Raw genomic sequence first — 26,337 nt, 5'->3', positions numbered from 1 at the left:
CACTAGGATGAGCAAAGCAGCACAGAAACAACGAAGGATGGCCCTTCTCCAGTTCCAACAAGCATTTTATTCCCTCTCCACCAGTTCTTCAGCCTTACCCACCCTCTCCCCAAGTTCCCACAGGTGTATCCTTCCCTCTCTCACAGCTCCCAGTCCCCCAGTCCTGCAGCAATGAGTCAACAGGCAGACGAAACCAGGCAAGGCCCTTCTCAGCATCCTGGTTTTCATTTCAGAGGGGCCACGGAGGCTCCACATCGAATGGGATCAAGAGGAGGAGGCACACATGGTCCCCTGAGCCAGTTCATCTCCCCCACTTCCTTGGTGGTCACAATGGACCTTCCTGTCCTAGCCTGTTTCTGTGCAGCTCCTCCAACACTCTCTGGACACGCTGGCGGGGCACTGGGCTCGGTGCCCTGTCCCCATCGGCGAGTCTTCGGCGCCGGCCACCTCCAGGAGCCGCATCCTCCTGCTGCTCCTGCTGCTGCCGCTGCCGCCAGCGCACCACGAAGGGATGGAGGCGGCGGCGGCGCCGAGGTGGGGCCAGCACGGCACGGTTGTCCTGCCCCTGCAGCAGGCGGATGGCCCCGATGGGCCCCTGGCAGATCGGGCAGGTGGCGGCGGTGTCGGCGGCAGCCTGGGGCTGGATGCAGCCGTGGCAGAACACGTGTCCGCAGGGCTCCACGGCAGCGGGGCTCTGCAGGAAATCCACACAGATGTGGCAGATCCTGACGGGCCGTGGCGCTGCTGGCTCTTGCCTGACTTCTGCCATTGCTGCTCCCGGACTTGACTGCTCTCAGCTGCCGGCAACACTCGAAGGCTTGGCTTCCACTTGTACCACTCAGAGGCTCCTCAACCTCTTGTGGGACTCAGAGGCTCCTTGGCTGTGTCTGAGTGCCAGGGCACTGCCCGACGCTGCTGTTTATGGTCACCCACTGCAAGTGAGTGATCGTGACTCTGGTGACACCACAGGGCACACCCAGGAGCTCCCCCATGCACAGAATCAGATCCTGTGGCACAAAGCCCAGCTGGCAGTGGGCTGCACACCTCAGTGTTCACCCTTCCAGGCGGTCCCTGCTGGGGTGGGGCTGTGCCAGTCACATTCTCCAGGACCTGCTCTGCAGAGCTGCTTTCCATGGCACGTCCTGGTGCCTGGGGCTGCACCTCCCCAGGGGGAGGACCCTGCACAACCCTTGGTTTAACTTCAGGAGGTTCTGTCGGCTTGTTTCTCCATCCTATCAAGGTCCCTGAGGCTGCAGCACCATCTTCTGCTATCTCTGCCATTCTGTAGAGAACTGTGACTAATTTTCTTGGTTTGGTCTCTAAACCTTTTATTTATTTTTTGTGGATGATACAATTCCTCCAAAGCCATCTTCCCCTGGCCCCTGGAACTTACTGTAATAGATAAGGTATCCTAGATACCAAGGTTGAGCCAAATTCCTTAAGAATTTGGTCACTCTCCTAACACTTTGGAAGATAATTGGTTAGAAATTAGGATGTGTAATTGGTCAGTTCGCCTTTAGAACTTCTCACTTAGATTGGATGCTGTTCTTTGTATAAACTTTTATTGGCTGTAGTTTGAATCCTCCCTGAACTTACAAATATGACTGTCTGCCCTTTGTTCTGAGAGAATTCCTGCATGACTCCCTGCACATGAAATAAAGGTTCTTGTGGAACTCGTCAAGTAAGGACTCTGATATTTCTCTGCTGGCTCACGTGAGCTCCTGAGAGGTGGCTGATGGATATTAGCACTCTCAGGTCCCGGTAAAACTATCACCAGGGACCAAAAGGAAGCTCACATTTGTGGCGCCTCGAACAGTGTCTGAAAACTGGGTTTTCACACTGACGAACGGCAGTTCTGCAACTGATTCGTCTTCCAGTCATCAGCACCCTTCAGAACCTGCTCTTTGTTGTAAAAAGAGCAGCATCTCCTGAAGGAACATCGGACAACCTCAGCAGTCCGGACCTGAGACCTGACGCAGTCAGCACAAACCAGCAGCAGCTCGATCCTGTTGACTGAAGAATTCGTGAGTATTCTCAGTCTGCCCTTTCTAACACCGGGGAAGGAAACTTTCTAGGATTTTTGTTTTGTTTGATTTTTTTTTCTCTTTTTTTCTGCTGGTGTGCAAAAATATGGGAAACAAACTCACACAACCCAAGCTTTCCCATATTGAGAAAGATCTTTTCCTAAAAGTCTCCAATCTGCTTTCTTCTAACAATTTCAGCTTCTCAAAAGGGCACCTTTCTAAATCTAACCTAAAACATTTCATTAAATGGCTTTCTGCTGAATTTCCTCACTGTAACTCTGAAACTATCACTTCACCCTCCTTCTTAGACTCTATCGGTACTCACATCTATCTCTTACAAACTCAAGGCAACTTTCACGTTTCTTCTTTTATTCCTTTATTCCAACATGTAGTACATGCAGTTAAAAATCACATTCCTCCCACTCAAAATGATCCCACTCTGTCCCAGCCCGTCTCTCCCTCCCCCATCCCTTCCCCCCCGCATCCTGACCATGAAAAACTCCCTTCCCCCTCCCCTAAAAGCACCCCTCCCCCAGTACAGCCAGCTCCAACAGCCCTCTCAGCCCCCCCCGCCTGTCCCTCCCCTCCCCAAGCAGCTGCACAGCCACCCTCTACTCCCCCGAACTCCACACAGCTCCCTGCTCCCTCCCCAGTGCCCGCACTCCCACACTCCCCCTCCCCCGCTCCCCCCGTACTCGCTGCGCCGTTCCCCTCTGCCCTGCCAGCCCCTGTCCCTCCCCCGCCCACCTCGGCCATGCCTGCGCCCTCCCCAGCGCCGTACGCCTCCCCCACCGCACCCGCTGCAGCTCCCGTCCCTGTCCCCATCCCCTCGGTAATCCCCCTTGCGTCCGTCCCCCTCGCTGCCGCTGCGCCGGTGCCTGAACCGACCCTCCCCGCTTCCGCCATGCCAGCCCCGCATCCCCCCGCGCCGATCGCGTTCCCTCCCGTTCCGCTGTCAGTGCCTGCGCAGCCCACGCAGCGCTGCGGAGCGGCCGCAGCCATTGCTGAGACACACGCATGCGCAGTGCCAGCCGCGCAGCCCGTGATGTCATCCCCCCTCACCCACCCCACTCCCTACCCTCTCGGTCCCCTGCAGGCCTTCGCGACAACCCCGCACCCCCCTCCCCAACCCACGGGTGCCTTTTACCCCCCTCACCAAGCCCCTCTATACCCCCCAACCCACTCCACGAGCCCCCCCTCTCTTTCCCCGCCTGCAGCGCACAGCGTGGTCGCCGCTCCCCCGCACATGCGCAGTGAATTCCCCCAGGCCTGCCCTGGGCACCCACAGGGTCCCAGCTCCCCTCCCCCGGCAGCGCCACCTACAGCTCAGACCCTGTCACATCACCGACCTTACCCACCAACCACACAGCCCACTGCCCCCACCCTCAATGAAATGACAGAATCCTCTACGAGCCATCAACATTGCTGCCAACAAACCATTTCATATTCACACCACACTGGCTCTGAATTAAATGTTTTCAATGCAAATAAACCTGACCCATGGACCACTGTCCAACTTCAAGCTGCCAATTCAGATCAGTGGAAAATGGCCCAAAAAAATCCTGCTATTCCAGTTACTTCTAAGAAAAGCAGGAATCCTGGGGCTCAACAAGAAGAGTGGCACAATTTAAACCCAAAATATATTAATGATTTATCCAAATTGGCTTCAGAACACGGCAGGTCATCCCAAATTTTTAAAAATTCTTTAGATGCTACCTTCTGTGGACACACCCTAATTCCACATGATCTGAAAAACCTATCCAGATGTCTCCTCACTTCAGCTGAATTCATGTTGTGGGAAAGACACTGGAGAAAACATTTACTACTATTAGTTGATAAATATGACAAGATACCAAATGGGACAAAATACACCATTCAACAGCTTGCTGGTGAAGGTGAATTTGAGAAACCTTCAAAACAAATTGACACACTTCCTGAAGAGGTTCTGCAAGAAATAGCTAATGCAGCAAAGACCTCATTCCTTCTAACCCCTGATGACTCAAAACCTACCTTGCATTTCTCTACTATAAAACAAGGTGTGGATGAGAGTTTCATAAAATTTGTAGACAGACTTAAGGACGCCCTGGAAAAACAGATTGATAGTTCCGAGGCACAGAAAGAATTGTTGAGAAAACTTGCCTTGTGCAATGCAAATGAACAATGCAAATCTATTTTAAGAGCTCTGCCCATAGACACAGAGCCAACCATTGAACAAATGGTGGAAAGCTGCACAAGACACACATCCACTGAAAACACAGTAGCCTTGGCAGTTTCTAAAGGGATTTCACAGGGAGTCTCAGATGTTTTTGCACTGGTGAATTCCAAACAAAATGCTCGCTGCTTTTACTGTGGAGAAATTGGACACTTTGTAAAAGACTGCCCAGAAAAATCAGCTTCCCCAAACCCTAATAATAATTTCCAGAAATCCCAGAAACAAAAGAACAAACTGCACCAAAAAAATTCCTCCAAGAGCGCGGCAGCAGCCCCACGCTTCGACAACAAATCAAAAGCTGCTTTCCACCCCAACCCTCCTGTGAAAACCAGGGGACACTTCAACCCACCGGCACAGGGGACTCCAGACTACATCAAACAGATCCAACACACAGATGGGAACAGGGGCCAGCTGGTAAACAATTTATCTTTGAACTTTACAGATAAGAACTTTTGCCGTGTTCCCACAGGAAAGCGAGGACCAGCTGATGGTCCCTGGGACATTTTGATTCTAGGTGACACCTTCCATGGCCCATCACAGGTTTTTGTTTTGCCTGAAATACAGTCTGTTTTGTCTGAACAAGAGATCTCTGTTCAACTTAGATGTGTGGACAAAAATGCTGCCAAATGCGCAGGAGGAGCCCCAAAAATGGGATTTGCTGGGGTCCTCCAGGGCAACATTTTGCGTCAAATTTTACTTTAGACGCCCAAAACAAAATTTTGCCGATTTGGATTTGACAAAAAACACATACCGAAAAGATATCTCATCCATCAACAAAGCTTGGTGCAATTACACTGCCCACACACTTTCAGAATCCTCTCTCCACCCCAAAACTTTGCCCAGAGGAATGTTTCTTATCTGTGGTGATCGAGTTTGGGCCGGAATTCCCTCCCACCTTCAGGGAGGACCCTGTAGCCTCAGCAAGCTTTCTACCCTCACCCCAAACATCACTGTGTCGCACAATTGGAGAAAAGATAGTGAATCAAAACGCAAAAAAAGATCCTACACTGAATATGTGACCCTAAATTGTACAATTGGAACAAACCCAAAAGAGTTGCTGTCTCCCTGTTTCTACCCTGGGTAGCAGCAGCAAAAGCCCTTGGCTGATTGATCATTTGGGGTGCTGGCTTAGTAAGCAGGCCAATGCTACATCTGCTGCCCTGAGTGACCTCTTGAAGGACAAAGAAACCACAAGACATGCCTCTCTGCAAAACCATGCTGCAATCGACTTCCTGCTGCTTGCCCATGGACATGGCTGCCAGGACTTTGAAGGGGTGCGCTGTTTCAACCTCTCATCCTTCTCCACATCCATCCACGCCAACATCCAGAAGCTGCACGAACTCATGAAGGAGGTGAGAAAGGAAACCAGCCCCGACTGGGTCCATGACCTTTTTGGTCAATGGGGACTGATGGGATGGGCTGCATTTTGGTCAAGGGAATTTTGTGGATTTTGATTGTAGTTGTTATTGTATTAGTTATGTTTGCATGCTTTGCTCAATGCTTCAAGAAAGTTGCAAAAAGTGTCTTTTTAGTAAATACAGAGAGAGGAATTGTGGATGATACAATTCCTCCAAAGCCATCTTCCCCTGGCCCCTGGAACTTGCTATAACAGATAAGGTATCCTAGATACCAAGGTTGAGCCAAATTCCTTAAGAATTTGGTCACTCTCCTAACACTTTGGAAGATAATTGGTTAGAAATTAGTCTGTGTAATTGGTCAGTTCGCCTTTAGAACTTCTCACTTAGATTGGATGCTGTTCTTTGTATAAACTTTTATTGGCTGTAGTTTGAATCCTCCCTGAACCTATAAATATGACTGTCTGCCCTTTGTTCTGAGAGAATCCCTGCTTGACCACCCTCCGCATGAAATAAAGATTCTTGTGGAACTCGTCAAGTAAGGCCTCCGGTGTTTCTCTGCTGGCTGATGTGAGCTCCTGAGAGATGGCTGATGGATATTAGCACTCTCAGGTCCCGGTAAAACTATCACCAGGGACCAAAAGGATGCTCACAATTTTTGTATTTCATATCTTTGATATCTCAGAAGCAGTGGAAATCCAGGGAAGGAGGGGTTGAGGACCTCCTGTTTCTATACTTTGCAAAACTTAGTGTTTCATGTCTAAGTGGTCCTGTGGGGCAGCCAGTGGGAGACATAAAATCTAGGATCCTCCCCAAGGACCATGTACTTGCAGAAGCACTGCTGCTGAAATCACAGAGCCATGCTTAGTTGAGAGAATAAAGTAAGAGGGACTGGGAAAAGCTTTCTATTTCTGTTCCAAAGGGTGCTCAGGGAGCAGATTTCTCCTCACAGCTGGAGAGCTCACAGAGCAGTAAAGGAGGCCAGGAGGAATCAGTCAGTGAACACCCCAGGGAGAGAAGGAATGACCCCACACATCCCATATCTGCAGTGGATGCAGACCCAGCCCTGCTGGGTGGGCCCCATTCCTTGCCAAAGGCTGTATATGAAACAGGAGCTCAAAAGTCACATGAAAAGCAGGGAGCAGAAGGACATTGCTGCTACATTTCTGCCACAGTGCCCAGGCAAAAAGCTGCAGAAATGGGGCTGTGGGGTGCTTTACTGCTGCCACCTCCCTATTTCTCCCTAGAGATAGATGAATGCCAGGTTTTGCAGCAGACCTACACTGCAGGATTAATAAGACACAGCAATCATTCTGCTATTGAAAATGTGAGTATAAAATTTTATAAAGGCAGAAAATCTGCCAGAGCTGTAAATCTGATCCTGACTTCTAGGGAAATATGTGATGCCTATATAACTTAGATCAAAGTTACAAGGTGTTTATATAGCCTAAATTATAAGACATTCATGGATATAACATATCCAAACCTGATATATCTATATAACCTGATATCAATATAACCTAAATCATGACTTTTTATATATCTAAATTACCTGATACTTATATAACCTGAATCATAGCTTTTTGTACCTATACAACCTGAATCATAATTTTATACCTATATAACCTGATAAAAATAACTTTTTTTACAATGTAATGGCTAGTATCTGGTTAACTAGTTGCTTAACGATGAATAGACAAAAAGAAAGAAAAGAAAAAAACAAACTCACCAGGTGGATAGCTTTAGAAATAGATAAGTATAGCAGTAACGAAAAATTGGCAAGTACAAAGCCAATTGGCAACAAAATAAATAATTTAGGCTGGTTGAGACCAGATAGACCAAGGAACACGGTAACTGTACATGGTCCTAAGACATAGTTGAAAAGTTCAGATATGAAGAAGACCCTGGAAGCCTTCATCAAAGACCCCTGCTGACCCCTGAATTGGGGAGGTGCAAGCACAGTGCAAAAGAACTATCTAATAACCATGAGCTCATACTATGTAAATTAGTTCCAGTGTGTATATGATGATGTTGTCTTGACATACTAACACTAAGCAATAGTTACTGCATAAATATACCCTAGCACCTGACAAAGGTGGGTGAGTTAGGTGGAGATATCCCCCTCACCCCCAGCACTCCAATAAACGAACACCTGCTCTATAGACATCACTCTGTGGGGATGTATTTCCAGACTAACTTTTGGGCATCATATGCAGCCACTCTTCTAAGAACCTTAAAGCTTGTTTTGGTAATCTATTTCTCTTTTGAACTGTTCTGTAAAAATCTGTTATGTCAATAAATCTGTTAAAACAGAGAGTCAAAGTTGGTGCCAAGTTTTAGAGAAAGAAAGGAGAAAAGAACAGCCCATGCTAAGCACCAGTCCCATGTAATTAGTACTGGAGACTGCTGAGGCCATAGACACAAAAACATGTCACTACACACTCTAACCTTGCCTTAAATCTGGACAAGAAAAAAATAACTTGGAATTTTTTCCACTGCTCAGCCTCGTTGTTTTCTGCTGTTGCTTTGGGTTCTTCGATGCACTTTAACCCACACCCCATGTCCACCCACATCCCATGGCTCCCACCACTAGTTTTTGCTACACTTTGTATGCCACCCTGGGTGTGCCCACCTCTGCTGTTCGAGTTGCAGCTGCGAGGTTCCTGCTGCAGCCCGTTTTGCCTTTTGGAGGGACAGCAGGACCAGCTGCACCCCGTGAGTTTGCAAAGAAAAGCCTCTCCCTCTCCCTCTCCCTCTCCCTCTCCTCTCCTCTCCTCCCCTCCCCTCCGCTCCGCCATTGCCTTGTGGACAAGATCTCTGCTCAGAGACCCTTAGTTGTGGGCAAAAAGCACTCGGTGTGGGCTACAAAAGAGAGACAAATCTGGGGACACTGGGGTAAGGAGGCTGGCATCAGTGTGAAGGTGTACTTGTGAAGGCTGTGGAGTGTCAGAATAAAGAGAAAATACAACAGTGTGTGTCCACAGGGGTGAGAGGGAGAGGAAAGAAAACAAGCAGAAAACTCCAAACTGGTGAAATTTGTGGTGTTCCACAGGACAATGAAGCTTTGCAGAGGTAGGGACTGCATATTTTACCGGCTCAAGCATCCTGCTGAGGTCAACGTTGAATTTCTCACCTTGTATTCTCTGTCCAGGGTTGCAACTATGCACTGTAGATATTCCAGGCTCTTCTCTGAGAATCATGACAGCTGTCCCCGTCCTGTAATGGCCTGCTGGGTATTCAGAGAGGAAATTATGTGAGCTGGTGCCACATGAGCATTCGAAGGGTGTTAGAAACAACACGTCAGGGAGTGACTGGACCAGGAACGGTCAGTGCTAAGCCACTTCTCCTCCAAGAGACACCGGGGGGGCAGTGCCAGGAAAGAAGAGGGTGGGGTGGTGGGGGTGTCAGGACAAGAGGCACTGAGCAGGGAACACGGGAACAAGAAGCACCGTGCGATGGGTGAGACTGGATGAGACACCGGGGCTCAGAACAAGGAGGCACCGGGACGGGGTTGTTGGTGAATGACGGATTTGTCTTTACAAACGAGCTGTGGGTCTGCTGGTAGGTAAGGTTAGCATTGAGAGATAAACTATGGGATTCCAGTAATTGATGAATGGAAAAAAAAGATATTTGCCTTTGCAAACAAACTGTAGGTTTGCTGATAAATGAAACTGGATATTGAAAGATGAAAGAAGCAATGGGGAAAAACTATGCATTCTATAAGAATTAAAAATTACAAGGGAGGGTTATACATTAGAGAGGAATCTCAGGTATCAGGCGTTCCGGGAAGTCTGTACCTCTCAAGTACCTCAGCCCATGGGGAAAGAGAGAGGGAAATGTGGCCGGGCAAATGGGATAAAAGCAGGGCTGTGTCCTCCAAAAATTTGAGAGATCCCAGGGGAATGGCCTATGGCCTCTCCCTTCATTCGAATAAAGCAAAACGGACTCCTCTGTCTCCTTTTTGGACATAACCCCGCTGGTGTTTGTGGATTACTTTTGCTGACATGGGTAAGGAAGGGGGTTAACCAGGGAGGTCCCGAGCCCGGCGGAGCTGGCGGGGCCTGCCGGTACCTGCGGCTGGGGCAGCGGGGCTGAGGCGTCGCCAGGGCCGCGCTCCCGGCTCTGCTGTAGCAACGGCCGCGATGGCGGCGCGGCCGCCGCTGCCCGACTCGGTGCTGGTGCAGGTCTTGGCGCTGCTGCCGCTGCGGGACCGGCTGCGGGCGGCCAGGTAGGGTGTCCCCGGGCGGGACCGGCCGCCTGCCGCTCCCCCGGCCCGGCGCTGACGGCTGATCGCCTCCCCGCAGGGTGTGCCGGCGGTGGCAGCAGCTGGCGCAGGACCGAGCGGTCTGGACACATGTGGACTTGAGCCCTCACCGGGTACGGCCGCCCGGGGCGGGGGCGGACACAGCTCTGCTGGGGGCAGGAGGGATGGGGGGAGGCGAGGTCACCCCACGGCGGACAGAGACTGAGACTGGGGGGGTCAGATCACCGGCCGGCAGGCAGAAGCTGAAGGGAATGGGGGGGAACCGCCCCGCTGGGACAGGGGTGCCCATCCCACCCCATCCCCTGGAACCAGGCTCTTTCCCCCCAGATCAGCCGCCGCACGCTGTGGCACCTGGTGCGCCACCGCCTCCCCGACAGCCTGTGCACCCTGCGGCTGCGGGGCGTGCCCCGCTCCGGCGGCAAGCAGCGGCTCCTCTCGCCGGCACTGCTGGCTGCCCTCCGGGAGCGCTGTCCCCAGCTCCACCGGCTGTGCCTGACCGAGACTGACCTCCGTCACGTCCCGTACGACAGCATGCCCGCTTCTGTCACCACGCTGGAGCTGAGCCTCTGCGACATCTCCGATGCCTGGTTCTGCGTCTCCCCTTCGGTGCCACCACCACAGGTACAACACCTCGCTATCCACAGCATTCCCACCTTTTCTGACCATCACCTTCTTGACATTTCCTCACAGAACCGCTTGAAGACACTGAGCCTTTGTGGCACCTACCGCATCACTGATATGGGGATCCAGGCAGCAGCTCCACACCTGGAGGAGCTGGAACGCCTGATTCTACGGCACTGCATCATTGGGGATGCTGCCATGGTGTTCATCGGGCGCCACATGAAGCAGCTCCGCCACCTGGAGATCAGCAATGCCTACTTCCTGACGAACAGGGGGCTGGTGGCTATCGTCACCCTGGAGCACCTGGAGACCCTGTGCCTTGACCTCTATGATTTGGTCTCCCTTGGTACTGTCATCGCTTTGCTGCAAGTGCTGCCTCGCCTGAACCACCTCAAATTAGGTGGAACTGGCTTTGAAGATGAACTCCTTGGTAAAATTCAGGAGAATTTTCCACATTGCACCATATCTCACACTCCGTGACAGCCTAAAGTACTATCCTTCCTTAGTACACCTCAAGTGCCTTTTTTTTTTTTTTTTGCATTGGCCTTAAAATGTTACTTTTTTTTGTTTTCCCACATAAATATGTTAAAGAGCTTGTCATGTAAATGACAAGCTTGTTAACAAGCTTTTGGTAGGATTCCCCCCTCCTTGTTTTCCATGGATCAGAGGAATAGGAAAGCTGGAAGCCCACCCAGCCTTTGGGAACCCCATGGACCAAAAACTGGCTGGGGTGATGACAAGCTTAAGGTCTGTCTTTTTCTCCACTGAGGAGGATTAGGCAGTAGCTTAATGAGTGCAGAATTCAAGGAGTGCAGTGAGGCACCCTTCTGTCACAGAAAAAACAGACCTTCTCCTTTCCTTCAAATTCAGATCTTCAAGTCAGACTGGTCATGGGGATTCCTCACCTGGTCCCAAGAGCCAGACATCCCTTTTGCCCCCAGGCATTGCTGCTACCTCTGGGTTTTGCTGGTAACCTCCACATTTTCTCATCATCTTTTATTGTCTGTATTCACATTCTCTTCCTCCCCCATCCCCCAATATCCCAACACCAGATAACCACCTAAATGTTATGTTATTCATAATTTTTAGTCTATATTTTAAAGCAAATACTGTATTTATTTTAAAAAACTTGCAAGCTTTTACTTTTCATTTGAACCTTGTTTTTTCAGACTTGGGTTGCTTTTTTTAAGCTGCTTCAGCATCTCTCCTGCCTCTTAGGACAGCCTTCCTTCCTTGTGACCAGAACATCCCACAGGAAACAGAGCAGGACAACTAACTCCTCAGTGAAGCCTTTTCTGCCCTGTTTTCATCCCAAACACCCCCTGCCCTCCATCCAGCTGCAGCACAGACAGTAAACCTTTGAGTTTTGGATGGTCCTGGATGCAGTGACCCTCCCTGTGGTGAAATCATCATTGCTGTTGGGTGGCCTTTGTGCCCTTGCCTCTTTTTTGTTCCTAAAGCCAGTCTCAGGGTAGCTTCAGGGCAAATATCCAAAGGTAAAATGTTCCATCTCTGCTTTGGGAAGCATTCCAAGGCTGCTGAGTTAATAACTACTGCTCTGTGTTTATCCCAAACGAGGAGATTAACACTGGTGGCATCAGCCTCATTAAAACCTCCAGCATTCCCTGTTCCAGCACTCTCTGGGATGGGGAGGGACAGTACAACAGAAAAGGGAAAATCAAAACCAGTAAAAATCCATCAGTCAGTCAATGCACAGTGAGATGCAGCAAGAACCTCAATGTTCTCCTGATCTTTGCAGCAGCAATCCTGATGGCACAACAACAGAATTTAACATCCCCACAGTCACAACATGCCAGTTTTTCATCAGCTAACTGCTAAACAGGGAACAGAAACTACAAATTGATATGGTGCAAAGTTTTGGAAGGCTTGGAAGCAGAAGGGGAAATGTAAGCATTGGATGACTATGGGCAAATTAGGGGGATAAACAACTGAAAGGTCTTTAATCAGCAGTTCTGGCTTTGCTCACCCTCCCCACATACCTGCTTGAAGCTCTTTGGAGAGCTGTTCTTTTGCCTTTATTTCTTCTGATTTCCAAATTCAAGGGGTTTCTACTCAGTTCATCTCCATTTCATCTTTTGCTGACTTGTTTATTCCCCTTGCCCCACCTTCTTGGTGTCTATACACACATCATTACATCAAAGCCCAAATGCTTTTAAAAATACATAATAAATGTTCAACAGAGACAGCTAAACCTTCAGCAAAGCCAGGACATGAAACAGGTGTTAGTGAATAGAAAACTCAGAAACCACAAAATTTGGCGTTATCAATCATTGCAGGGAGTGACCAAGCTGCTGATTTTTCCTCTTCACACACCAGCCTCCATACATGTACCACAATTCCATACATGTATGTATTTAATATTCATACCCAGTTGTTTTATCAGACCCAAATCCGTTTTATTTTCTCGGCCAAGTGCATCTGCTCGTGCCTTCTGTGGTAATTTCCAAAGTATTTCCTATCTTCCAGACATTACCTTTAGTACCTTGGTACCTTTAGTGTGTGAGCAATCAGCGGTGCCATTCGGGTTTCCCTGCTGACTCTGAGGCTGAAGGATTCCGTGGTACACAGAGCTGAGAAGGAACGTGCTGGCAGCAGAGGGTGAGGCTGCAGCTCCATGGGTGCAGTGGCAGCTCTGCCAGCAACAGCTTTCTCAGCTGGCACTTTTGTGAGTAGCTTTATTAGCACAGAGGAGTTCGTTTTGCGTGTGGTGCAAACAGTAGTTTCTTCTCGGAAGGTCAATGAAATCTTTCTGTCCTGACAGTTTATTTGAGAGCAGCGACGTTTTGAACTTGGATCTGCATTTTGGGTGTTCTAGCGCTAGACAAGGTGCATTTCCTTCTTTTGCAAGTACACACCGCCATCGTGTGGTGTGCTTTGTGAGCGCTGACAGTGCCCAGGTAGAAGTCACGCCCTTTCTGTCCTGGCACTATTACTGGGGGAGCTGTAGGGGTTCCGTTGTGGAGCCTGAAAGAATGTGAGCCTGCATATAGCTGGGAAGGAAGACGAATCGTCTTACTGTTGGCTGCAGTTTATAGGCTGCAAAAAAAAAGCAAATTCCAGCACAGCCTCTTTCTTCTCTAGAACCTTTTCTGGGGGACCAGCTCCTGAATGTTTTTCCACAACAAGGAAAGCTCGGAGCACCAATGTCTTGGGGGCAGCTGAGAGGCTGCCCCTGGGAGGCCAAGGCGTGACAGTCCCGACAGCTTTTACCTGGGAGCAATCCAAGGATGTTCTGAGTTTTAGAAGGCGGAATCCAAACTTTGGCCACAAGTGCCCAGCTGCAAAGGACGGCTCTTTTTCACAGGAAGGGCAGCCTGGTGCCCCTCTGGGGCAGCTGAGAGGCCATCCTGGGAAGCCGACACCAGTGAGACCTGTCAGTGTGGCAGCTTTTGTCTGGTAGTAATCCTTGGATGTACAGAGTTTCGGGCGGTGGAATCCCAATTTCACCCATGGAGGCCTGACTACAAAGAACTGCTCTTTTCCACAGGAAGGAAAGCCTGGAGCCTCAGTGCCTCAGGGCACCTGAGAGGCATTCCCATGGCCCTGCCTGTAATCACTCTGGGAGGCTGACCCCGCTCATCACTCTTGGCCCTGCCTATCAATCACTCTGAGTGGATGGCTCCACATCCACCTGTCAATCACTTTTACTCCTGCCTGTCAATCACCGACAGGCTTATGCCAGGCTTGTAGCCTTTCACAGCCGATACAGCCTTCAGGTATTCCGCAGCCCTAGACAGCCCACACAGCCACCAAACCCCTCACAGCGCAGAGCCCTCCAGAGCCTTCCAGCCCTCACAGATCTCCCTGCCCCCACAGCAAGTTCTTCCTCAGTTTTTCCAGCCCCCACAAGCCCCGCAGAACCCCCACGCCGTCTGTCTCATCCCTCCTCAGCTATCACAGCCCTCACAGACATCCTTGCCCCCTCAGATCCCCCACAGCCCGCAGAATCCCCACACGATCGCTCTCATCCCCCCTCAGCTCCCCCAGCCCTCACAGCCCCCGCGCACGCGCTCAGCGCCTCACGCTCCCCCGCGCATGCGCGCCCCGCTCCCCGGCCCGCGGCCGCCTGTTCTGCCGTGCCCCGGATGTGGCCCCTGCCCGGGAAAATGGCGGCGCCAGGGTGGGCGGAGGGAGCGCTGTAGCGCCCGGTGGCCTCCCCGCCATGGCGGACCTGGGCCGGCAGCTGCACGAGTACCTCGCGCAGTCCAAGGCTGGTGCTACCACCGGCCCCAGCGCGGTCCCCACACCGCCGGCCGCCGGCGGCTCGCAGGAGGAAGCGGGTGACGGCGGCGGGCTGCGGGCCTGGCTGGGGGCGCTGAACCCGTTCCCTCCGGGCACTCCGCCAGGCGCCACGGTGTGGCCTTGGACGGGAGAGGAGGACCCGTGGCTGCTGGGGCTGTCCCGCTGGCAGCGGCTGGCGGGCAGTGGGCTGTGCGTGCTTCTGGCCGCGCTGTGCTTCGGGCTGGCCGGGCTGTGCGTGCCGCTGCTGCTGCTGCGCGCCCGCAAGTTCGCGCTGCTCTGGTCGCTCGGCTCGCTGTGTGCGCTGGGCGCCGCCGCGCTGCTGCGCGGGCCCGCCCGGCTGCTGCGGGAGCCCGGCCGCGGGGCGCTGCTGTACCTCGGGGCGCTGTTCGGGACGCTGTACGCCGCGCTGGCGCTGCGCAGCACCGTGCTCACAGCGCTGGGCGCTGCCGCGCAGCTGGGCACGGCCGCCACCGCGCTCCTGGCCGCGCTGCCCGGCGGTGCCGCCGGCCTGCGCCGCCTCGCCGGGCTGCTCCGCACCGCCGTGTGCGGCCGAGGCAAGGCTCTGCCGCTGTGAGCCCGGCTCTGCAGCTGTGAGCCCGGCTCTGCCCCGCTCCGCCGCGGTGAGCCCGGCTCAGCCCGGCTCTGCGGCCGCACCGGGGGACGAGCAGGTGTCCCTCGAGCCAGCCGGACCCACACGGACCCAGAGCCAGCCGACTCCAGACGGGGGACGCCGCTTCTCTTGGCCTCCTCCGCATCCTGTCGCGTTTTCCTCGCCATCGCTCGAGGGGCAGCAGCGGGGCTGGCAGCCTGGAGCGGCCCCGGTGACTCGGAGCTGTGGGTGCTGTGTGCGGTGTCCGCCTGCCGAGCCTGCCCCGAGCTCGGTGTTTGCCTTACCGCGCTGTCAGCTCCGTGGCCATGGCTTGGCATCGCTCCACCCTCGGGGGGAGCTGGCAGCATCACTTCTACCTCCAGCGTGGGACCATGTGCTGCTGCAGCGGCTGCTGCAGACCGAGATCGGAGCCGCTGCGTTGTCATTACGGACTTGAGGAGCAGCTCAGGTGCGCAAGGCTGACGGATGCTGAAAGCCGAAGATGATTTAGCAAAATGCGAACGAGTATAGGGGAGAACATTGAAAAATTACCTGGTATTACCTCCTTTTGTGCTGACCCCTGCACTATGAACGTACTGTTTTAGCTGTTACCTCAGACCAATGTTGAATATGAAGACTGTGGCCACTGAACTGCATTTCTCTCTAAAAAGCAGCTTTAAAATAACCATCCAGTAAGTGAAACAAACTTTCCTGGGGCTGTGGGCCACAAGCACGGCCCATAACTGTAAGGGGAGGGGGCGTTCCTGCATGATTAGAGGATGCAAAGTGCTGATGTTAGTTGAGAGCATTGGCTTTGCAGGGACTGCTGCCTTACAGCTCCTGTAAGGGACCAGAGTGGGCTTCAAAAGGATAGCTTCAGCTCTTAGAACTTTATTTTTATGCATATATATTGCTATCTGAACTTGGACAGGAGTTGCTTACTTGTCACAGCCTGACCTTCAAAAATAGATTTGCCAGTAACTGGAGCTCTGCTTCAGTGCAGAGATGGAGCTGCTTTAGGAGGGTGCTGAATTCAGGCTGACACAGCTGGGTGCTCCAGTTTGGGCCATGCAAGGAGATGGGACAACAGGGCCTCACCTGCACAGTAACCCACTGAGCATTTGTGCCTCATGGAGAAAATAAAGCCATTGCAGTACTTACCTGCCATCACTATTTAGTTTTAACATATTCACCAAATAATTTTCTGAATTAAACTGAAATTGTTAAAGGGGGTACTTAAGTGTACGTAGATTGGTTTAATAAAACTATTTGTGTCAGTATAGACATTTCACTAATGGTCACTTTTTCCATTAAGAATGTAGATCAGAACTATCAGAATAGCATTAAATTAGCTGTCTTGTTTTACAATTTCTAACTTTCACTATATAAATATAAAATTAATTTTATTCCTAACAAAGTGTAAAACTAAATCTGAGACAATCTCTTAATTAACAGGTAGAGCATAAGTCTGTGTGCAGCACTGTAAAAGAACATGACCTGAGGAATACAGAAGTATATTCCCATTAAATAACTGTGCACAGTACCCAGCAATAGTGGGTCATGGTATCAGACTGGGAAGCTGCTCCTGTCTCTTCTGTTGTGCTATTACGTTGTAAGATTTTGTAGAAAATATATCTAATTATCAAATTTTCTTAGGACTTTTTGAGCATATGATTGTGAAATACATCAAAACTCTATTTAAAGGCTGCCCCTTGAAGAACATTACTTAACACTTCCATAATGGTTTAAGGAATTAACCAGTCACCAGAGGAAATATAAGTTGTCTACATAAATCTGGGTTTTCTCTTGTTAGGTACACTTTAACTTGTTTTGGTAGGGGACTGTGGTTTAATTAAAGCCTAAAGCTCACCCTCTAACTCATATATTTGGAGTATTAGATCTCTTTTAGCCCCTTAAACATATATAGGAATTGTTAAATAAAATTAAAAAAAAAAAGGGAAAGCTTTTCTCTTTGCCAATGATTAAATCATTGGTATTTATCATGAAAACTTTAGGACAAATCCTAACTCCCAGACATACCCCTAAAGTCCTTCAGATAGAGCTAAAAAGCATTTTTTCTCAAGGAATAAGTTGTGTCATACCAGATGCATCTCAGCTGTTTCTAGTTAATTCCCTTAAGACTGTTCTGTCTCTCCTGAGCCCCATGACAAGGATTTTACTGGCTAACGATTTTCAAATGTCATTTTATACACCACAAATTAAAAACCAAGTTAAAAAAGATATCTGTGACTGACTGAACCACGAGAACAACAGTTAAGCATCTGTGCTTTGATGTCTTTAAGATGGGACATCAGACTTGAGCCAGTCTTTGGTAAAGCTGCCTATGAGAAGATGCAACAGCTGCCATGTTACTGGGTTGCAGGAACCTCCAGAACTAAATCCTGATTATAACCTGAAATTCAAGGCAGGAGAGAGGGAAGCCTGGTAGTGATTTTTCATTATATGTTCTCCTTTTAATATAGAACCTTGCTGAGGGGTAGCTGTAGAGTAAGTACTTACGTGGTAACATTTTGGTATTAAAGGAGCTTTTTGATAAACGTGGTGGCTGGAGGTTATTCATATGAATGATTTATGGGGAATACAAACTCATGGTTGGTAAGCAGCTTTATTATGAAATGTGGGAAATGGGAATAACCCCTCCTCCTCATTTCCCTCCTTTAGTAAAACCAGGTAACAATATTCTAAAGAAAGAGACACTTAAAAAACTTACTATGGAAGTGATGAATTGCACTTCAGCAATTAATGCACCAGACTGCTGAACACCCACAGCTTTAAACAATGTGTCACACAGCTGCTGTTAAACATACCAATCAAGCTGCAAAACTTTCTTTTTCAGTTTCTACAAACAGATGCTCTTTTGAACAAAAATCCGTGGCTGGCCTAGGTGAAGTGTAGAATGCCAATCTTTGCTGTGATGTCTGTCTTGCAATCCAGGTTTTATGTGACTCATGCTATGTCCTGGACAACTTGTTCTAAACACTATTCCACTCTTTTCTGTTTCAGGAAGGCAGACCTGCAAGCAGTGGTGATCACCTGCATTTTGGAATTTTAACGTCAGCACCATTGTAATCTGTAGACAGCTGTGGCTAAAAGTGAAACTTCTCTATACATGATAAACCAAAAAACTAGGAATGGGCTCTCCGTATTGTAAATGGCTGAGATTTCAGGAGGTAGTACTGTTGCTCCATCTGAAACACAAGTTTGCCTAAATACAACCCTCTGTAGAAATAGGTGAGTAAAGAATCACACACTGTTGATTTTTTTGTTAATTTTTGCGCAAATTACATTCTGTATTCATACAAAACCAACGTAACTCTTTGACAAACTGTACATATAGAAACAAGTTTCTGTTTGGAGGTGAACTGAAATCTGTGGAGATATTCCGTGTTCCACAACACTTAAAAGAAATTCCAGCTCTTGACAAAACAAGAAAGTGAGGGGAATGGGAATGGAAAGAACAAAACAAAGCTAGCTACAATACTGCAGCTAGAGGCAAATGACTGATTTAGGAAAAGAAAGACCCTTGTTAGGAACTAATGCACATTCAGTTATCCCAGTTAAGAATCCAGGTTCGTGGCATTGCAGGTGACTGAGTCCAGAGTAGCAGTCTATTTAAATAATGTCCCACAAGGACTGGGCATGACCCAGTCAAAGCCTCTTCTATCGGCCTCGTCCACCCCGAGATCCTCCTCTCCGGGACTGGCCAGAGTTCATGTTATTTCCTCTTCCCCAATTGCTGCCGCTCCTTCCTCCTCGAGAAGGGTTACTGACTCCTCCTGGGCCTCCACCAAAGCCTTCATCCCTGTGGAATCCATCGTGGTGGTCTCCATCTAGAGAACTGGACCTACCAGATTTTGGTGCTCTCTGTGAAGGTCCTGAGTTTCCTCGTCCTGCAAAGGAAGCACAAGCAGTTACTGGTGTAAGTTTGAGCTGAGGCCCTCCTCAGACACGCCACACATTGAGCTGGTCTGCTGTGCTGTCATCAGTCATGAAACAGCTGTAAATGACACCTGCAATGTTATGCCTCCTCCCTCAGTACAGTTCCCTTACACAGATTTAGTGTCTCCATTACAGTTCAGAAAACAGACAACAATCAATTCCTTGGGAATTAAAGGAAGTTGTATTTGATACTGTCAGCAGTCACTGAAATGAAGTTAGGATAGTGATAGTTTTGCCTCCAAACTGCCAGTTCTTGCTTCAACACTATCTGTGGTTCTCTCTATGTTTTTATTGCAAAATAATTTTTTTTAATCCTAAGCAAAGACATTGCACTGTTGACAAATTGAGACAGTTGAGGCTGAAGGTGAAGATCATGAGTACCATTACTGTTTTGTTCCATTTTTTGGCTAAAAATAATGGAAAAATGCTTTATTTTACTACTAACCAGGTACAAAAACTACTCAAGTTCTTACTGCCAGGAACAGAATTTTCTAATTCTCACATACCTTTTTGGTTTTGATATGTTTGATATGAACATTAAAAAAACCCAACCCAATTCATTAGCCTAAAATAAGCAGTATTTTGGAAAAAACAAAATCAGTGGTAACCTTGTTTTAAGGACACACACTACAGCTAAATGCAGGTATTTTTGCTGCACTTTAGCAAGAGTGACTGTGGTTGATTCCATGTAAAATAATTACCAAATTGTTTCACAGAAATATTCATGAAGTGTTAATCTTCAAATGACCAATGCAACTAAAGATGATATAGTCCACATATGAGAAGTATTGTTCATGGTTTGTTAATCAGGCTTTCTGCCATCATTCTAAACTTTCTTTAGCACATTAGGAGTTAATTACCATACTTGTGTCGGGACAATAATTGCTTTGACTTTAATAAAGAATCTGGTAGAGTTATCAGAATCATTACTGAAGCTGGGAAAGGTTTGATAGATGCTGGCTAAATTGAGAACTACAGCATGTGAATATGGCAGGAAAAATACTGGTAGAGAAGTTTATCAGCAGAGTTTTATTCAACACATCTGTAAAGGAATGATAAAAGCCTCTGTTCATGCTGCTCTGGGAATACAAATTCAGCTCTAGGCTGCCAGCTCAGCATCTGGAAGCAAATGAAGATGTTTGTCACTGATCACTACCTGACAGTGGGTAGTCAGTGTGAGGACATTACACAAGAAAACAGAAGTCCTGAGATCTCTAAGAAATAGGATCAAGAACTGGTGTGATGCTAATAGGACTCAAAAAGAATGTTCTGTGGGATACAGTAGCATGTGGCCACTTGGAGGGAAGTACACCACCAGGAACTATTAGGAAAGAATGGAGAAAGTGGAACAAATCCATGAGAATTGTAGAAATCCATGGTTACAGCACATCTTAAGTAGTGTGTGCAATTCCTAGATACCTCAATTAAGGATAATTTAAAATTCAAAATAGCACATACAGAGTAACAAGGATAGTGAAAGATACAGAACAACTTCTAGAAAGAATAAACAGATCAGAGCTCTGACTTGGAGAAGAGCTGGCTCAGGATGGAGTTCTGTTCAGTGCAATCAGAGGCTGTCATTCAGTAATAACAGGAACCAACACTCAATTACAACACAAGACATCAAATTAAATTAATGAATTATATGCACAGATCAAGGGAAAAACATTTTCCCTTCTTTTTTTTTAAAGCATATTCTACTGCATTTATGTTTTAGAGGTGTGTCCACAGATGTTGTGTATATCAAAAGTTCATATGATTCTTAAAGCAATTAGACAAGTACACAAAAGGTAACTACAAAGTCATTAAATATGAAAATAGTATTTTAGCAAGTCAGTTCTTCAGAGGTTTAGAGAGCACTTCAGGGACATATCACTCCATGCTCAATGTTCTTGTATTTGAGTTAAAAGAAAACATCACAAACATTAATATTAATAAGCAATTATTCTGAAAATGAGGGGTGAAGAATGCTCTTAATGAGTTTTCCAGCTGGAGTAACAAGGAACCAAAAACCAACTACTTTTGAACAGGGCAATAAAAAAGAGGATTCTGCAGTGCTGGAGACAAGATTTGGATTTGATGTGTGAAAATCCCTCTGTTCTTATGTTCCTGTAAGACTGGTCTTTAACTTCCCAGCTGGTAAATTCAAATAGTTACCAGCTCAGCTTTATCCCCTCTGAACGAGAAGTTCTGGATAAACTTAATGCTGAAAACACATGCCAGTGTTACTTAAGGGTTCCAATACAAGGGGCTTTTTACCTTTGGGCCTCTCCTCTGGAGGTCCACCTGGAGCATCCATGTCTCTGTGGTCAGAGGTTCCCGGCCCATCGTGCCAGGGACGTTTCCGTGGTGGCAGTGAGGCCATGTCCATGCCCTGGAGTGAAGAGGAACGTTCTCTGTTGGCTGGAGAGTGCCCATCATGAGGAGGGTGGTCTGGACGAGGACCTGTGCACAAAGACACAGGATAAGTAATGTTCATTGGATCATTATTCCTCATTCTTGAAGGCAGCAACATAAATTTACAAACTGCTCACACTGTTTGGAGTTAAAATTACATAAAGCTTCTCCTCCATCCCAATTTTTAGTAAAAAAGCTAAAGGTAAAACAGATTTTAAGATGTTGGGAAAGAAAAATGTGGCAGATGTAAAGTGTTCTTTCAAGTATAAAATACTTTCATGTATTTTAGAGACAATCACACCTTCATTTATTTGTCATTTGTGCTTTGTTTTCCATGACATTCTACAGCTCTGTCTTGCCCCGATAAGGGGTTGCCTTTAGTAACACAACTGCAAATGTAACCTGTCAGACATTGCAGAGGAAAAGATATCAATACAGAAAAAGATGACTGTTGGCATTAATATACATATTTTTAAAAAATCCATAACATGTGATTCAGTCATCCAGAGGTGACAACCGCCTGGGCAGTTCTGGCCTGTACAAGAACACAAGTGAAAATCAAGGCTTTGAGGCCACAATTACTTTTATTCAGTAAGACAGCTATATTTAGAGCTAGTTCAATTCTGTATAGTTATTTTTCCCTAAATTTAAAAGACCAAAGAACTACATTTGGCTTTTCTCATGGTAAGGTACTGGTAACAAACATGAGGTACAGGAAAAGACACGATTTTCAAAATATTTTTTAAAAGTTATTACACTGTAGAAGTCTACAAACCTCACCAATTTTTTTACCTGGTTCTCTGTTTCCATCCCAGGATTCTGGTTTCCTCCCTCCTTCAAAGCGTGGGAATTCATCTGGAGTGGGAAGCAAACCCTTCCGAGCTCCTGAGCAGTAAGAGAAGCAGGGGACAGCAGTGAGAAGAGACGTTGTATTCATGGGAGTAATGTCATCTGCCCTAGAAATGCCTGTCCTTCCTCATCCTTGCATTTCTGTGTGGAAGAACATTCCCCTTACCTCTTGGAGCACCTCGACCTCGCCCCCGAGCACCATGGTCCCTTCCTCTGGAGTTTTCATCTGGAGAGTCAAAAGCATCATCTGGCCCAAAATCTTCAGGGCCAGGAAAGCCATCTCTGCCCCTGGGTCCCCTGCCCTCATGTCTCGAGGGGCCTCCTCTTCGGAAGCTACAAGAAAGAACATGACACAAATGTGGTTTTTAGGCATCAATGAGTCAGCTTCAGTTTAATTATCAACTAATTTCTAAACTGTTTCACTTAATGCTACAGCACATACAGTTACTAGAACAGGATTTGTAGGTGGGAAAGTGCTTATTTCTGCCTTTGAGCACTTTGATAGTAAGCTTTGTAATTTTCTTCTCATATTTTTTCTACTGATTACGTTGGCTTTTAATTCAAGAAAAATATTATTAAACATAGCGCATTCATTTAATGAAAAGGTGGGAAAAACAACTGATGAGTGAAGATAGATACAAGGTGAGGTAAGGCAAGAAATAGTATAAGTGAATTCCCCTTAATTCTGATGGTGTTACATTCCCCTTCCCTTTTTTTCTTTCCATTTCCATGATAAAACAAACTGAAAACAGAAACAATGAGAGTTGTGGCTATAACAAAGCATTACAAGATCTCATTCCTATTAATTCCATGATTCTTTTGCCAGACAATTCTCCTTTTCATTCCATTCTTCAAAGTTTACAGTTTTAGCAAATGCATCTAGACTGCCCTTGGAGCTGTAGGCACAGTGATGGCTGAACATCAGAATGTTCACTGCAGAATGCAGTGGCATTCTGCAACCTGAAGCAGTTTATCCAACTGCAGTAATGAACTTTGTGCAATTATGACCCTGAAGCTGATAAATGCTGTCTAGTAAGTACCAAAGGAATCTTCAGGAAGTTGCTACGATTGGGTTCTGCACTGCATCTTAACTGAGTACAACTCCTCCAGTGCCACACTGGGGGCTTGGAGCTCTTCAGAGAGGAGAATGGCTCTTCCTGAGCTGTCAGTGCCATGCCAGGTAAGCCTGCAGCTGGCTGTGTGAATAACTAGCAGCTCTGTTCCTGACATGAGCAGTTCAAACACCTGCAGTGTTTGCCAAGCACAGCCCTGCTCTGTGAGGACTGCACTGCAAAGGCCGCCTGTCTCAGCCACAGCCTGGCTGAGGTGTTCAGGTGGTGCCACCCCACGCTACTCTGCCCACCCTCAGTGACAGCACACGCTCTGCAGCACTCCCTGCCCAGTCACAGATGCCTCCCACCTCCCCACTGTTCCCAGTTCCACACTGGCTGAACTGGAAGCACCGCAGTATTCCCATGGCTGTGTGCAGCATCCCCTTCCCCAGCTCATTAACGACACAGTGCATCCTATTACAAGCAAAACTTTAGATATTTTTATTTAGAATTTTAACAACATTAACCTTTTAATTACAAATTTAAATATTTTAACAGTAGTCATAACACAATACAATATTTTTAAACTTTTACATTGTTTTTAATAAAAAACAATAGGTCTGTCTCCACCTCCCAGAAAACAAACACAATACAGAGAGGAGGCTGCTGTGCCTGTACAGGTACAACAGTGGATGGAGGAGTGCTTTGTATGGCCCATGAACCATTTACATTAACCTGGATGGTTTGGGAAAACAAACTCAACAGTTTCAGGTACAAATGGTTCAAATAATCACAGAGCAATATTGTTTAGCCTTGGAACAGCACAGTCCTCTAGAGGTTTCTTAGAGGGCCTCCCGCTTTAATACTGATATGGTGTGATTTGACTTAGCTTGGAAATTACCAAGATTTTCAACACGAGGCCCCAGGGCTGCAGCAACAGGGCCTTTCCTATTTCAGGCAACTCATGGACACAGTTGAGTTTTGAAAAATCTATGATACCTATGCCTGACACAGCCACAGCTCCTACTATTGTGTTATGGATATCCTTATTTGCCTTTTCACATCAGTCACACATAAAACCCTGCCTTGCATCAGGTTCAGTTCCTGTTTGACTGCTCTCACATCTTCTTCCCGAGGCCTAGGACCTTATTGTACACAACTACACACTGTGCAGATTAGCAGGCAGGAAGAGGCAGGTCTCTGCAGTAGAAGCATCATGTTTATATGCACAGGTAGAGTAAGAACAGGACAGGGATGAAAAGGATGGGAAATTAGAGAGAAACACACATACACACATTTGCCTCTCATGCTTGATCAAACCAGTTACAATCTCAGTTTCAAACCAAGTCAGCTAAACAAGTGGTTGGGATTAAGTCCACCACAGCATCTGCAGTAAATGGCACCTAGTTCACCTTCATTCCAAGAAAATCATCAAATTTACAAGCACAGTGAGCCTTTTAGAGCCCTGTGCCATTTAATTTCAAACTTTCTGGGCAAACACTTGTCCTCTGATAAATAAAATATTCTTAGATTTACAGGTCACAAGGTTCTTGTTTCCTTTCCTGAAACTTTCTAAAAATCAGGACCATAATAAAATATTTTCCAGTCCCTAAGCATTTTCGATTTAAGATTTGAAAAATCTCCACTGAACTTCTAAAAGTCTTGTCTGCTATGTCTTTTACAGTTCTGTGATGCAGACCATTGGACCACTGGACCATCCAACTGGATTTTCTCTGGCTTTACGTTTTTAAAAATGGCTTTAATTGTTACCTTCTTTTAGTTACTGTTCATTTCCTTTCATACTCTTCACACAAAAGGAAGTTACATCTTACAGAGCTAGGTAGAAAATAGCTAAAAGAAGAGCTGTATAGATGCAAAGTAAAAGGAATGTAAGAAAATGATTAAAAAGGCAACTAAAACACACAAAATTCACATTATGTGGAGACCACAGCATATTTGTACAAGCACATTCTTATACATAGAGGGTTGGTGGTCAGTGAGAGGCATAGACCTTGGAGGCCAAATTTCACTTAATTAAACTAACATAAATCTGGAGTAATATTGCTGATAGTTAATCTCAGAGACAGCATTAATTCCTCCATATTTATACTGGTAACTAAAAATAAATTTATCCCTTTGTGATTTATTCAGAGATTGTGAGCAATGACAAGGACGTTGCTGTAAATCAGATTATTTTTGAGTTCTTCACGTGGCATTACGAAATAAGTCAGAAAGAGAAATAAAATTTCTACAAGCAAACGCATGAAAAAATAGTCTCGACAGTCCAACAGATGCTGTGACTCTGTCCCTTCTATCTGGCAGTCAGATCACTGTTCCTGCTCCTTACAGGACATTGCATCTCATCCTACAGTCTCTACAGTCATGCTGTAGTTTGTGACTGGAGACAGAATTTCAAAATCCACTTCTAGTATTCAAAAGTTTGTCACTTTAACCTTTAAGTCTCCTCTCAATTTTCATCAAAACGGTCTCAGATCTTCATCCTGTGTCACTGGATCTTCTCTACAAACTTTCCCCCTTCTCTTTACTTACTGTTTAAAGACATGGAAGCTGCTGTGTACAATGACCATTTTTCAAGTTTTCTTCTATTACTGAATGATTTTTATGGACTCTATACTCAGGTATATTAGAGTTTTCATTTCCTTATTGGTTTCCAGTTTATAAATCTGAAACAGATAGACTCCTTAATGAAAAGGAAACCAGGAATAAAAGAGTTCCCTCCATTTACCCTTT

The 26,337-nt window shown here is 47.1% G+C and overlaps 3 protein-coding genes across 6 annotated transcripts in view; 2 read left to right on the top strand and 1 right to left on the bottom strand.

Moving 5' to 3' along the window:
* The first annotated feature begins 9,733 nt into the window (after positions 1 to 9,733).
* On the top strand, positions 9,734 to 12,632 carry FBXL12 (F-box and leucine rich repeat protein 12). The gene is made up of 5 exons (XM_042779604.1): positions 9,734 to 9,819; positions 9,896 to 9,968; positions 10,183 to 10,906; positions 11,347 to 11,445; positions 11,695 to 12,632. The coding sequence occupies exons 1-5, from the start codon at positions 9,734 to 9,736 to the stop codon at positions 11,829 to 11,831; spliced, it is 1,119 nt and encodes a 372-aa protein (XP_042635538.1). The 3' UTR covers positions 11,832 to 12,632.
* Positions 12,633 to 14,555: 1,923 nt separating this feature from the next.
* On the top strand, positions 14,556 to 22,587 carry SFT2D3 (SFT2 domain containing 3). Its single transcript, XM_033068602.2, has 3 exons — positions 14,556 to 16,020; positions 18,353 to 18,580; positions 22,501 to 22,587. The coding sequence occupies exon 1, from the start codon at positions 14,660 to 14,662 to the stop codon at positions 15,311 to 15,313; it is 654 nt and encodes a 217-aa protein (XP_032924493.1). The 5' UTR covers positions 14,556 to 14,659; the 3' UTR covers positions 15,314 to 16,020; positions 18,353 to 18,580; positions 22,501 to 22,587.
* The window catches only part of WDR33 (WD repeat domain 33), a 68,519-nt gene continuing 60,771 nt past the window's right edge, over positions 18,590 to 26,337 (bottom strand). For 2 of the 4 annotated variants that reach the window (XM_033068597.2, XM_033068596.2), the window contains exons 20-23: positions 22,701 to 22,867; positions 22,478 to 22,570; positions 21,548 to 21,733; positions 18,590 to 19,239 (exon numbers count right to left, since the gene is read on the bottom strand). In XM_033068597.2, coding sequence (XP_032924488.1) covers positions 19,010 to 19,239; positions 21,548 to 21,733; positions 22,478 to 22,570; positions 22,701 to 22,867 — 676 coding nt within the window. In that variant the 3' untranslated portion in view covers positions 18,590 to 19,009. Of the gene's footprint in view, positions 19,240 to 21,547; positions 21,734 to 22,477; positions 22,571 to 22,700; positions 22,868 to 25,376; positions 26,288 to 26,337 lie in introns of those variants that run through there. The other 2 variants (XM_033068599.1, XM_033068598.1) reach the window with 2 other exon arrangements.

Source organism: Catharus ustulatus, chromosome 10 (assembly GCF_009819885.2).
Source record: "Catharus ustulatus isolate bCatUst1 chromosome 10, bCatUst1.pri.v2, whole genome shotgun sequence".
Taxonomy (NCBI): Eukaryota; Metazoa; Chordata; class Aves; order Passeriformes; family Turdidae; genus Catharus; species Catharus ustulatus.
The sequence above is the reverse complement of the archived record's forward strand: the minus strand, read 5'-3'. Positions and strand labels throughout refer to the sequence as shown.

Bases quoted from the DNA above. Each gene is read 5' to 3' on its own strand.
- FBXL12 (XM_042779604.1), top strand. From the start codon at position 9,734: ATGGCGGCGCGGCCGCCGCTGCCCGACTCGGTGCTGGTGCAGGTCTTG. The intron at 9,820-9,895 runs GTAGGGTGTCCC...GCCTCCCCGCAG, and splicing joins GACCGGCTGCGGGCGGCCAG to GGTGTGCCGGCGGTGGCAGC. The intron at 11,446-11,694 runs GTAACCTCCACA...CCTGCCTCTTAG, and splicing joins GCTACCTCTGGGTTTTGCTG to GACAGCCTTCCTTCCTTGTG.
- SFT2D3 (XM_033068602.2), top strand. From the start codon at position 14,660: ATGGCGGACCTGGGCCGGCAGCTGCACGAGTACCTCGCGCAGTCCAAG.